At 41.6% G+C, this 14,448-nt stretch overlaps 1 protein-coding gene across 1 annotated transcript in view; it reads right to left on the bottom strand.

Annotated features, from left to right (window-relative positions):
- Positions 1-8,043: 8,043 nt before the first annotated feature.
- Positions 8,044-14,448, bottom strand: part of FKTN (fukutin) — a 42,902-nt gene continuing 36,497 nt past the window's right edge. Inside the window, exon 10 of the mRNA XM_081103600.1 lies at positions 8,044-9,368. Within this exon, the coding sequence (XP_080959726.1) occupies positions 9,155-9,368 (214 nt within the window). The 3' untranslated portion in view covers positions 8,044-9,154. The remainder of the gene's footprint in view (positions 9,369-14,448) is intronic.

Below are 14,448 nucleotides of genomic sequence, written 5' to 3'. Positions count from 1 at the left end.
AGACTTCTCTATTCTTGATTAGCTCTGCAGAAGCTGGTACATTTTGTTGTTCTTTTAAGAACTACCCCTGTGATTCATCATTTTTATGATTTTTCTAAGGCATTAATTTCTACTATGTTTTTATAAAATATGCTCTTTCTCACTTGCTTATGTTTATTTTGTTCTCCACCTCCCATTCTTAGATTCAGTGTTTATTTTACTAATCTGCATTCTTTCTTGTTCAGTAAGAAAAGCATTTTGGACTATGAATTTTCTTCTGATATACCTTCCATGTCAGTCTGTGTTTCCATTTGCAGTTATCTTTGCCATTCGCTTCTAACATTTATTGTTTATTTTAAATTTTCTTTTAGAAAGTGGTGTTTGTTTGTTTTTTACACTTGCTTATTGTTGTATTTTTTGGTAACCATTTGCTAATTGTACTGCACTGTAGTAAAAAATATGCCCCGAATATTTTTTTGCTTTAGGAAATTTATTGAGATTTTCTTTTTGGTAAAACATGATCAACTTTCATGAATATTCCATAGGTAATAGAAAAAGAGGTATATCCTCTGTTTTGAAAATAAAATGCTTTTTATACACACCCATTAAATCAATCCTCTATATTTTTAGGAGCCAATTTGATTAGGAATAGTAAGTACTCATTGATTTGCTGTGTATTCAGTGGAATTAAGTATTGAGAAATACCAAGTGGGAGGTGGTTTAGTGCAGTAGCTAAGAAACGGCCTTTCTTTGGCTTGGCTGGGGAGTCAGACTGACCAGTGTTTGAATCGCTGCTCTAACACCAGCTGTCATCCTGGGCCAGTTGCCTCTCCCAGTCTCAGTTTTCTCAGCTGTAAACTGGAAATAATACCAACTTCATGGGTAAATATGCACATTGAGTTAATGTATGTAAAGTTAGTTATTTGGAACAAATGCCTAAAAATCTTATTAACAGGCCTCTAACAAACATGTAGTTGCTCAATAAATAGTTTTACTTTTTTATTATCAGAAAAACTATTCAAAAGCTAGATGGGGAATCTGAATACCTGCCTCTAATTAGCTCCAAAGGGTACTTTCATTTGCCCAACCCAGCATCTTTTTTTTTTTTTTAATATATATTTTATTGATTTTTTTACAGAGAGGAAGGGAGAGAGAGATAGAGAGTTAGAAACATCGATGAGAGAGAAACATCGATCAGCTTCCTCCTGCACATCTCCCACTGGGGATATGCCCGCAACCCAGGCACATGCCCTTGACCGGAATCGAACCTGGGACCTTTCAGTCCGCAGGCCGACGCTCTATCCACTGAGCCAAACCGGTTTCGGCCCAACCCAGCATCTTGACTCCCACCTCTCTCCCTCCAGTTGCTTTGGGCCCTGTGGTGCTAAGAGGCATCTATTTCTTCCCACTATGGGAAGCAAACAGAGCCCAGGACTGGATGAGGGAGATGTCAAAGAGGGGAAAGAAAAGCTTCTCTTGGTTACCTTTTAAGGCTCTTTTTTACAATTAACTTCTACTCTCCAGCCCCCTAGACCCAGGACCCCTGGGTAACACCCACACACCCACATGCACACACATTTCCCCATCAAGACACCTGGTGCTGAGGCCAGGCGAGCATTTCTGTCCAGAGCAAATGCTGACTATTGCAGCAGAAAGCGGGGCACATAACTGATCTGAGTGAGTTTTTCTTCCCATAGTTACCAATTGGAGGGTCGGACAGCCCTGGGTGTGCCCAGCTGCGGAGGCTCTCAGGCCCAGGCTGGCTTGGCCTTGACTCTGCAGGTCTGGAGCTGTGAGCGCTTCTATTTCCAGCCAATAAATCTAAAGGCAGTTGGAAAGAAAGGGGGATGGGACCAGAACCAGGTACTAGAGAAAAGAAAGGGGTGGGGTGCAACTCCCCTTTTCCTCTTTATTCTCTGGTCTTTGTATAGGACATCACTCATCAATGGGTCCTGAGATGAGGATTTAGATGCTCTGTGGGCAGCAGATAAGAGAGCAGCCTCCTTGCAGAAAGTAAATTCATTGAATGCGCCCCATAAAGTCAATAACTGTCAGGCTTATCAGCTGTCCTCATACCGCTTTCAGCCCCCTGGGGACCAGACTTGAAATAAAGGCCACAGCACCAGGGTCTGGAGACTGGAGGTGCAGGACTGGGCTTGGGGCGGGGGGGGGGGGGGGTGGGGGGGGTGGGATTCTGCCCCCCCTGGCTGAATTCCAGGCAGGTGGGGGAAATCTGCCAGGCCTGAGCTGCCCAGAGCCTTCAGCTTTCCACACTGACAAATCCCAAACCAAACACACACAGCCCCAGGAGATGACGGCCGGTCTCCCTTACCCTTCCAAGCCAGCAGATGTTTTCCGGAGGCTTCACTGGGGCTTCTTAGAAAAACTAGAGGATGTTGCCTCAAGTCTAACCAATAAAAAACCTAAGGAGGAAACCCTGATTCCCCACCACTTCTCACCTGGCTTTTCACAGCACTTAGACTTCTGCACTGGCCAAGAGCAATGCATCTTTTCCAGCTGGTGGGGATTCAGTTTCTCTGAAAATTGTCTGAAATAAATAGGCTACCAGCTGGGGTTTCAGACCCAATTCCAAGACTCACACTGTAGCTGCAGCCGACTGCACTGACAAGATACAACCTCCCACCTGCCACCCCGATGATCCCGGCAGGCGTTACAGGCTGGCCCGGGTCCCACCAGCCAGGGCCCCTGCTTGAGCTCCGACATGGGGAAAAGCGGAAAGCAGATGGACTTGGCCAGGCCTGATTAGTAGTCCGGAACGACCCAGAGAGGGTAGCAGGCAGGCTGGGGACAAGGAGGCACTTGTCAGCATGAATTGTGCTCCTAGAACAACTACAACAGCTCCTCTTTGCCCTTTGGAGATGAGAGTCTGCAGAGGTGAACAGTCAACAGGGAAAGGAGGACGGATTTAGCATCTCTACTGAGCCCACCTCCTTCCCTGGCTCCTGCTTTCCCAGCTCCCACAGTGGAGCCTGTCCGGGTTTCTAACTGAAGCAGCAGGTGCAGAAATGGCACCAGCCTCCTCCCCACATCTCTCACACTACCTGCCTCGGGGTGCTAGACCTAACACTGACCACTGTGTCTCCACCCCCACCCCTTTCCAGAAATTGCCTTCATGCCTTTCCCAGAGCCTAGGACAGTGGTGGCGAACCTATGACACGCGAACTCATTTTTTTGGTTGATTTTTCTTTGTTAAATGACATTTAAATATATAAAATAAATATCAAAAATATGTCTTTGTTTTACTATGGTTGCAAATATCAAAAAATTTCTATATGTGACACGGCACCAGAGTTAAGTTAGGGTTTTTCAAAATGCTGACACGCCAAGCTCAAAAGGTTCGCCATCACTGGCCTAGGATCTCACCACCAACTCTCCTGTACCACTTCACCTCGTAAACTTGGTCTTGGGCCTCAGATGCCTGTTCCAACTCCCCAGAACGCTTGGGAGACCTACCTTGGTCCAGCATACTTCCTCCCTATGGCTGGCAGCCTGGCTCTTGAGCTCGACTTTCCAGATCAGCCCCAGGGATGGGGAACGTCCCACCAGGCCTGTGGGCCCTATAAGGCCCGAGACATTATTTAGTCTGGCCCTGCCAAGGCATTAGGGGTGAGTTAATTAAATGTTTGACCAAATATAGCAGGCTAATTTTTAAGTTGATAATTCTGTATGGCCCACGAATGATGTTATAAATATCCAAATGGCCTTTGGCAGAAAAATAGGTTTCTCACCCCTGTTCCAGACCAACACCAAGTACCAATCAGCCTCAAATACTTCTTGTCCCTCAACTCCCCGTGTCTGTGCCCAACACTGGGAATGCCTAGGAGTGACCTTACCTGAGCCACCTAGGGTCTAACGCCCACCTGGCTAAGCCTCTGTCCTGTCCCTGTAATTTTAGGGATCCGAGATCAGTCTCAGTGAATCTAAATTCTCCCAAATTCCTGTGTTTTCTTCCAGGAGTGTTATGGTTTTAAGGTCTCACATTTAAGTTTTTATTCTTTTAATTTTGGAAAGTGGTATAAGGCAAGGTTTTAGTTTCATTTTTCTGTACGCAAATATTAGATTTCCCAAGCTCCATTTATTGAAAAGACTGCTATTTCTCTATTAAGTATTCTCGGCTCTTTTGACAAATATTAGTTGACCATATACGGATGGGTTTGTTTTCGGGCTCTCAATTCGTTCCATTGGTCTGTGTATCTTTTTTTTACGCCAGCACCACACTGGTTTGATTAATGTAGCTTTGTTATATACAGGAAATGTGATGCCTCCCACTTTGTCCTTCTTTCTCAGGACTGATTTTGCATATTTGATTAATGGCATTGAATATCTTTTTAATGTGCTTGTCATCTGTATATCCTCTCCAGTGAAATGTCCTCTCTTGTCTTTTGCTCTTTTTTTAATTTCATTTTTAAGATTTGTGTTACCTCTAAACTGCCAATGCCTACTAAAAATATTGCTGAGATTTTTATAGGAATTGCATTAAAACCTATAGAAGTGACATTAAACCTATTTTGAGTTTCCCAGTCCATGAACATGGTATGTATCTCTATGTATTTAGGTCTTCTTTGATTTCTTTATCATTTTCATATACAGACATTGTGTATGTTTTACCAGATTGCTTATGTTAGTATCTGTTATTTATTTTTTTGAAAATATATTTTATTGGTTCTTTACAGAGAAGAAGGGAGAGGGATAGAGAGTAAGAAACATTGATGAGAAACATCGACCAGCTGCCTCCTGCACACCCCCCATTGGGGATGTGCCCGCAACCAAGGTACATGCCCTTGGCCGGAATCGAACCTGGGACCTTCCAGTCCGCAGGCCGAAGCTCTATCCACTGAGCCAAACAGGTTAGGGCGAGTATCTGTTATTTCTACTGTAAATTTCAAAAATAAACACAAAATATTTCAAGAGATTAGAAAAATTTTATTCATCATCACAAACTGGATTGTATATTATAAATTCTGATCAAAGGAGTAATAGTAAAGGTATTTTCAGTAGTACCACAAATTATTTATACCTGAAGTAAACTGGTAAGCATACACTAAAATTTACTCATGTTTAAAACATCACTTTGTTTAGAAAATTCACATACATATTTTTCTGATTATGAAGAAGGGACAAAGAGCTACATATGACTTTTATTTAATGGGCACAAGAAATATTCCCCACACTCAGAGTCATAAGAAGGCTACAAAATCTTGTAATTTTTTTAATATGGTACATGAGACAGCATAACTGTTTTATAGAATAAAATACAGTACTTCTCCTAATGCTCCCTTTTAACCTCCTTGTGGGAGCTGCTCACAGTATATAGCTGCTTGGCTGGCTAATGTGTTCTCACATAATCTCTGCACTGAGTTGGAGTGGGAGATGGCAAGAGGGGCATTCTAGGCTACAAGTTCTGAGAATATAGAAGCAGAGGTTTCTCATTAGGAAAATTTATGCTTGCCTACTTTAGCAATGGTTCCTGTACAAAAGCTATCACCATTGAACTGGTCTGTTTGACTTATGCACTGTAGTGAGAATTTCTCTCTGATGGGGAGCAGCTTAAAATAGCATCACATACCCTGTTGATTCTTGTCTAGTTGAGACAGAAGCACAAACTTGGGGAAAGAAGGTGGACGTGAGTACTTTCAATGATCTTTTATTAATACTGATGTAATCATTTATTCATCAGGATAGACAACTAAATGAAACTAAGTATTCTAAATTCTTTCCCTCTCCAAATCATGACTTCTATCTGATTTTGGCTGGGCAGAGATTTACTAACAAGGGGGTGAGGGGTTACCTCTAGGAAAAGGTGAAATACTGAGAAAACAACAACAACAACCACACACAAAAAAGTCCAGGGTAGAGCAGGCACCAAATCTAGGGAGGTACAGAGAGTGAATTGCTTGAAACTAAAGAACTAGGTAGCATATGAGATAGTATAAGAGACCCTAGGAGAAAACAGCTTGACCAATAAAATAAAAATACAAGTTCGTTTTAGAAAAGGAGGCAACTTGGTAAAGTCTCTGAATTCACAAACCATACATACAATTTGTTCTTTAATTCCTTGATGAAAAACTTTTCCTAAAGCAAATTGAGTCATGCAACCTTCTGAGTAAGAATTGTGTCCTGACCCAGTTTCTTTTACTCCTTTCGAAGAATAATTAGAAAAGGACTTGGAAGTAGAAAATGAAAAATTTCTTGAGAACTTACTTAATCCTAGGCCTGATGCTAAGCACTTTATATTTCATTTATTCCTTACTAAAAACCCTTAGAAATACATATCATTTCCCTAATTCACTCATGTGAAAATTAAAGCTGAGAGGTCCTCTACCCTAAATCTCATGTGATGAAGCAGGGATCCAAACTCAGGCCTAAGTGAAAACCTATTGTCTTTTTATGCCAACATACTGCCTTCCCTTAGTGAGATGTCAGAGGTGACTTAGCCCAGGCCTTAATGATATAGGAAAAGGAAAAAGAAATAGCTGCGGGAAATTTCTTCAGAGAAAGGCGTTTGGTGGGTCAGAAACTAGAGTTTTTCTATGCTTTAAAGCCGTATCAAAGGAGATTATGTGTTAGAAGGTGGGAATGTGGCACTTTCTGAGTAGGTTTTGAGAGGAAATTTCCCCTGGGGTTTATAACATTGAGGATAAAAGACCTGTTCATTTCCCAGAAGGTGAAAATAGGGGGAGGAAAGGAACATTTGCAGCCTTAAGCTTGTGATATTGGGTGGTTTCAGGCCAGTGTGGGAATTCATTCCAAGGGTGTTTCCCAGATACTATTCTGGTCCCCAATCTATAAGCCTCTGCTTTTCTGTAACACCTGCTGTCCACACCTCGCTGTACTGCCATTTGTAGCCCTGTAAGACTAGAAACAGTGGTTTGGGGTCACAAAGCATAAAAGGAATGAGCACAGTCTGGTTTCAACTAGTCGCATCCATAAGAGAATAGCAATAAAGAGGACGGGGAGAGGCTTCAGATGCTGGCACTGTGCAGACTGGTGCTGATGCTTCCTGGGAAGTAGAGGGTGGCAACCGGACACCTCTTGAGCTCCAGAGAGTAGGTACTCCTGGATGTGAAAAGCATCATGACCTGAGGCTGATGTGCCCAATGAACAATTTCATTTCACCTTTTGAAGCTAAGATATTTTTCAATAAAGGTATCAAGTTAACCTAAGAATTTTGAACAAGAAACAGTCCTTCTTGACCTCTTTGTCACCTTGGGCGCTCTATCTAATCAGGAAGATAGTAAATGGGGAATGGGAGAAAATACCCTGAATTGAATCCAGCTGGGGATGAGTTCTCTGTCAAGCATCTCGAGCCAGGTTAGACACACTGTGCTGTGAGCAATGACACAGGCACGGGCCGAAGTCATGGCACTCGGGTTTGAGCCTCAGTTGTTTCTTGCTCAAATCACTCATTTCTGGATTTACAATTTAGCTATAAAATAATGGGGTTAGAATGAATGAGGCATGAGGCCCCCTCTGCTTTGAAGATTCAAGAGCAAGGTGGTTTTCACTTGAATGTTGACTTGTTTGGGTCACATTTCAGGTTTACAGCCTGGCCTGCAGTCTGAGGAAAGGCATCGCTCCCTTTAGCTTCCCTAACATTTAGCTTCCCTTCCTGGACCAAAAGGAAGATAGGTAAAGGTGTTTATTGTGCCTACACATCCCTTTACTTCTCACTTAGAATATATAATTAAAGTGACTCAGGAAGAGATGGGGAAGGCAGAGCCATCCCAGCCCACGCAGGAAAACGAGGATTTCAGAGTGAGAGGTATTTGATCAAGTAGGGAAGTCTGAGTTCTTACCCCACTGATATTCAACAGACAGAACCACTAAACCTGATATAAACTTTGTGAACACTATGATCTGGAGTGGGGAGCAGTTACCAGGTTTTCCACTTATCCTCATTTTGGAGACCTGGTGTAGTTTTGGGAGAGAGAGAGGTAGGCTTACACACCATTTAATCCATTTATAGGCCATACGTGAAAACTATGGAGCTATAATTAATGAACAAATACACTGAAGAGAACATTTAAAACACCAGAGGTATTTCTATGAATATTTTAGTGTTAAAATTGGGAGTACAAGGACGGTACATCAGAAAATACTAAATGTCCATGATTAGCTCATATTTTTACCTAACAGATGGTTTAGAATGAAAGAAGGAAAGTAAGTTTTGTGAAAAGACAACCCTTTCAACATCGTGTCCGCTAGCATGGTCCCACTTGCACGCTTTGTCAACAAGTGCTATCGGAAGTCAGTGAATATTCTCACGATGGCTAGAAATGCAAGCATTACACACACATAAGCTTTCTCTTCACTTCAAATTTGAAAATGGAAAGTGTATGGAAATGCAGGCATCTTTGACAAGGCTAGAAATGCGCTCTCCTCTCAATGGATGCTGCCCTGTGCTTTAAATCAATTCGACAGCAGGATGCTTATCAAATGAATCTGCTGGCATCTTGTCTTGATGCCACCTGAAATCTGATCACTTGAATATTAACTCAGAAACCACCACCTTAAAAATAGCACTAACATATAAGCTTAAATGTTGAGAGCAGGAATGGGTCACTCTTTTTAGCTCCTTCCTTAACCTCATGTGGCAAGCCCATCTTCCAGGCCAAACATTACCTAACATTTGAAAGCACTCAGAGCTCTTCAAAGAGTGAGGGTGTTTCACTCAAAGGAAAACTGGGGTGCTTACCAAAGGGAGGCGGGAAAAGGCAGGCATCTGTCTCACTCATCTCTACTCTCCCCGGGAACCTAGCACTGTACCTGGCACGTGAAGACTCCTCAATAAACTCTAAATGAGAGAATTAAATGGCTTAGGACAGTGGTTGGCAAACTGCGGCTCTTTGGCCCCTTGAGTGTGGCTCTTCCACAAAATACCGACTTCTGCGCATGGGCCACGAAGTTACAATCGCACTGTACATGCGCGCCCGCACGTGGTATTTTGTGGAAGAGCCACACTCAAGGGACCAAAGAGCCGCACGTAGCTCGCAAGCTGCAGTTTGCCAACCACTGGCTTAGGAGTTAGAACTTTGAGTTTTCAAACTTGTTTTTCTTTGGCTCCCACTTCTGTTTGACAAATAGGTATATATCTTTTTAAACAGTTATCCGCCTGTTTTTCAGGAGAGGAGTTCTACCATTTCAACCCACTGTCTCAGTATAACTGGATAACCTCATCCCACTCGGAAATTGGCCAGACGCCGTTGGGCTGCACATTGGGGGGTGAGCGCTTCCAGTCCCACGTCTTCACGGGAATCTGCCAGGTCTTCCCATAGTTGGCTTCAATGTATTCGATGGTTTCACAGGGCACATGGACCTTCATGTCTACAAACTCAGTCCAGCACAGTGTAAACCTGGGAAACAGGTATCTGTGGCAAAACAGAGGCAAGGGAGAGAGGGCTGAGGCCTCAACACTGGACATCTTGGCTGAGGAACCCAGCTGTTAGGAACTGTTGGCTGAAGGACAGTCCTCTCCCACTAAATACCTTTGGGGATAGATGTTTTTGACTGTCCAGCATCTCTTTCCTCTTCTCATGTTAACAGCACCCTAATTTCCCTCCCCTACCCCCAGTCCCAGGAACGCAGGAGGGCCCACCCTACCCTGGGCTCCACAGACAGGTAAAGAGGCCCAGGCCTAACCAGTGAACTGTAGCCCTCTGTTCTCCGTTAGTGTTTTCTGGAAAATGTTTCCTCTCTTCACAACCTGGGAAGACCTTTCAGCAATGAGACTTGAAGTCACAATAGCACATCACAGAAATCTGAAATATCACAGGATTAAAGAAAAAAAAAGGAGCAGGGGAAAAAGCCAGATGTCAAAGTATAATCATGGTGGAGATGAGATCTAACTGGGACATTCTCCAGGGAAAGGTCAGTTCTCACGTATTCTGCTTTTGAATATCATGTTTATCACCAGAAGAACATAAAGCCATGCATGAGAACGAGAGGCTGAACAAGTTCTAAAGAAAGCAACAAGTTCCTTCCACCCAAGCCATGGGTGCTGGCAGATTAGACAGTCCCAGCTGGCTTCTGAGAAAGCACGGCCACAGCGAATCTCATAGCTGAGGAGGAAGGAAGACAGCATGGCCCCACCATCTGCTGGTCCTACATATACTCAGCACACTTGTTTTCACAGAGTTGCTTATTTTGTCATCAGACACATCCATCCATCACTAGCCTCCACCCTCCCCAATCTGAAGCTGGTCAGCAGAATGTCCACCTGTCCCATCCTATCAAGTTGACACACTGAAGTTGAAATGAGGCATAAATCATGGTCTACCTAGTAAGATAGGCCAAGAAACTTCTCTCTTAAATATTAGCCCCTACAGTCTCACCAAAACAGTGACAGAAAGAAAAACCATAGGTCCAGGATAGACAGGGTGAATAAGAATACCACAAATTTTACAAAGGTAACATTTTGAACAATTAAAGATTTATGAACAAAACCAAAACATTTTAAATGTATAAACAATGTTAAAAGAATTCAAAGACAATTTAACTCAAACATTACTTTTGTTCTAAATAGAGAGATATCCCTAAACTTTTTGTGGTTTTCTTTTCACTAAGTAATTTTCAACCTATTCAGCAAAAAGAAAAATTCCAATTTCCTAGGAAAAGAGAAAAGTTAAACAAACCATAAAATATAAAACTGACTGTAAAATGGGACTGTGGAGAGGAAGGGGGGCGGGGGTGAGTGACACAGAACACCTGCCATGCTCTCTGTCCAGGTTACCAGTAAACAATGACTAACACACCACACGTCTGTAATGTGGCCTTAGCTTTTAAAGCTAAGAAGTTCAGCTAAGTAGTTTGTACTTTACAACTCTGATAGGATCCCAAATGTGAACAGACTTAAATTCAGACAAAGCAACCCTAAATAGAATATAAATTCAAGGGATCTTACACACACACACACACACACACACTCCTTCCATTCATTTTCTATCTCATATCATTTTTATTTTATTTTTTTTATAAAACAGTAGAGCTTGTTGGAGTAGACCATTTTCCCTCTCACAGACATCCTTAAAATCTGTAAAACTAGTTTATGGTTGGATAAAGTAATTCGTCAGTTTAATTGTACAACCTATACACATAACTGTTAAAGAAAACACATTTTACTATTACTAGTTAGCAAGGCTGAGCTAGAGATACTAATTACAATAGAATCTGACCTTTTGAAACATAAGTTCACATTAAACTCTGAAGCTGGAGCAGCAGAGCCATTTTATTAACCACGTGTCTAAAATGGAAACCATCCCCACACGCCATGATAATTTGAACTTAATTAAAAAATCAATTTCCAACGAATATCATAAAAATAAATATATTACTCATAATTCAGGTGTTCTTGAATATTTTCAGCTGAAAATTCTCATGAAAAATAATTTTAAAGTTGGTCAGGGCTGCCACTTAGGGAAAACATTTTTTTTTTAATAGACACGCATGGCATGTGGGGAAGTTCCGCCGCTTGCGTCTACAGACGCTTATGGCGTACAATGGGTTAAACAAGAATTTCCTGTGAAACAACACAGATGGTTTATTCTCTTCACCAATTTTGTCTCTTCTTTTAACTCTTAACTTCTTTTCCTTGTGTTATTCCAGTGCCTTAAACCCTCTAGCTTAATAGAAGTAGAGACAGCATGCATTCTTATATTCTTTTCTAATTTTAGAAAAGCTTTTAAAATTTTATCATTAAGTATGACTGCTCACTCTAAGTTTTTGGTATATTTTCTTAACCAGGTTACTAATGAATTCTAGATCTCTTTTATTCCAAGGGTACTAAGAATCCTTCTTTTTATTTTTAATCAGGAATTTTATCAAAAGGTTTAAATATCATCTACTGAAACAATCACATAGTTTTTTCCTCCCTTTAATCTTTTAATCCTTTAATGTTGAGAATTATACTAATATCACACAGTACAAAATTGTATTCATTGTGTTTCATTTAGGATATATTTTTTTTAAAATATATTTTTTATTGATTTTTTACAGAGAGGAAGGGAGAGAGATGGAGAGTTAGAAACATCAATGAGAGAGAAACATCGATCAGCTGCCTCCTGCACATCTCCCACTGGGGATATGCCCGCAACCCAGGTACATGCCCTTGACCGGAATCGAACCTGGGACCTCTCAGTCCGCAGGCCGACGCTCTATCCACTGAGCCAAACCGGTTTCGGCCATTTAGGATATTTTTATCTGTGCTCACTTAGACTATAGTGTCCCTTAAAAAAAAAAAAGAAATGTTCTTTATCTTGATTATTGTAGTAGTTACATAAGTATATGCATTTGTCAAAACTTAAAATGGGTGCATTTAACTATCCTATCTAATAAAGAGGGAATATGCTAATTGACCCTCACACCCTCACAAAATGGCGGTGCTGGACAGCCAATGAGGGAATATGCTAATTGACTGCTCTGCCCTCAAAAATGGCAGCGCCCACAGCCACACGATAGCCTGCAGGAGGGGGCAGTTGGGGGCAACCAGGCCGGCAGGGGAGGGCAGTTGGGGTGACAAGGCCAGCAGGAAAGGGCAGTTGGGGGAGACTGGGCTGGCAGGGGAGGACAGTTGGGGGCGGCCAGGCCTGCAGGGGAGCAGTTAGGCGTTGATCAGGCTGGCAGGGGAGTGGTTCAGGGGTGATTGGGCTGGCAGGCAGAATTAGTTAGGGGCAATCAGGCAGGCAGGCAGGCGGGTGGTTGGGAGCCAGCAGTCCTGGATTGTGAGAGGGATGTCCAACTGCCGGCAGTCAGACATCCCCCAAGGGGTCCCAGATTGGAGAGGGTGCATGCTGGGCTGAGGGACACCCCCCCCTCCCCAGTGCACAAATTTCGTGTACTGGGCCTCTAGTATGTAAATAAGGGGGAAAAAGCAGGTACAATAAAGCATGCATATAGTAAATACTCAGTAGAAGTTAAAATTCAAATCCTTGAGGCATAATTATTTCTTCATTACTGTTTACTGGTGATTAGGACTCTGGAGAACAAAAATAAATATAAAAATGCCAAAATTTCAGAGTAGAATTTAGATTTTAGGTCTGGAGTTAAATCTTGGCCCTGCCATTATGGCAAGATGACCTTGAGTGAGTTACTTCTCTCCTCTGAGCTTCAGCTTCCTCATATCTACTGGGAGTGAGAACATATAATCTATAGAGATAATGCAAAGATTATTTGAGATTATAAAGTACCTATCAAAGTACCTGATATCTAGCAGATACTGCAGTAACTATATCTTTATTGATGCTGTTAATATTATAATTATTATTAAATCTTGAGTCAAAAACATAATTCTGAAGGCAAAGAGTAAAGTTTTGAAAGCAGAAACTTTTTATTCCTTCCTGAGTTTCTCTCCAATCTTTTAAAAAATGGTAAGCATTCTATGATATTGTTAAGCTTTTCTCGGAATTAACTGTGTTGAAAAAAGGTAGAATATTATAAAGAACTTTAGACTAGCTCTAAAGGTTTCCCCTGCCCCCATCTAGAAAATACTGCAGTTCTTTAAAGCAAATAGTGCTGAAAAGAATGAAAATGGCATATGGCTGGGGGAATCTTCCAAAGAAACTACTCTACACAGCCATCCCGTTCTTTTCTCTGCCTTTTAAGGTCACGGTAACATGATAGAAAATCTGGGACTCACACCATCTGTCCAGACAGCTCTACCACTGCTCATTTCTCCTGTGAAATCATCAGAACACTTCACACTTCCCAAACACTGCCGCCATAAAGAGCAGTGACAGCAGAATGAACGGAGCTCTTTCTATCCAGAAACGAAGTGCTTAGAAATGAACAGTTCTTTTGAGGTTTATGGGTTTCAGATCATGTCAGTGAGAAGACATGCAAGCCTTAGAAGAAAATTTAAGAATAACAGGATTATCACACTGGCTCTAGAAATTATCTTTCTTAGAAAAAGGTGATATTCTCATATGAGTTCTCTAAGAATAGATATATCAATTTAATTTCTAAATTTCTCATAAGACTAAGAAGAGGAATAGTTTTCTTTACCACCACCACCACTAATAATAATATTAATAATAGCAGCTAATAATTATTTAACACTCAGAACATGCTTATTCTCTTCAAAACCCTTCAGTCTATTAACTCACTCAATCTTCAAAACCACTCCATGTAGCAGTTTCTATTATTATTCCCATTTCACACTCGAGGAAACTTAGGTACAGAGGACTTAAATAACTTTCCCGAGGTAATGTGTAGAGCTGGGATTCAAAAGCAAATGGGCTGCCACCATGCCTTTAATTTCTATGCTATACTTTCTTATAGATTTTTTTTAAAAAGCCTCTAAATTATACATGCAATTGGCATCTTTATTACATTCTGAATAAACAAACTGTGGCTGAATGTCAAAAACACCACCCCCATTCACCTAGTCACAATGAGAGTGTCAATTATATATTCATTAACTTATCAGAACTTACTCAGGACAGAGGAACCAAGATG

Source organism: Myotis nattereri (assembly GCF_964212035.1).
Source record: "Myotis nattereri genome assembly, chromosome: 12".
Classification (NCBI taxonomy): Eukaryota; Metazoa; Chordata; class Mammalia; order Chiroptera; family Vespertilionidae; genus Myotis; species Myotis nattereri.
The sequence above is the reverse complement of the archived record's forward strand: the minus strand, read 5'-3'. Positions and strand labels throughout refer to the sequence as shown.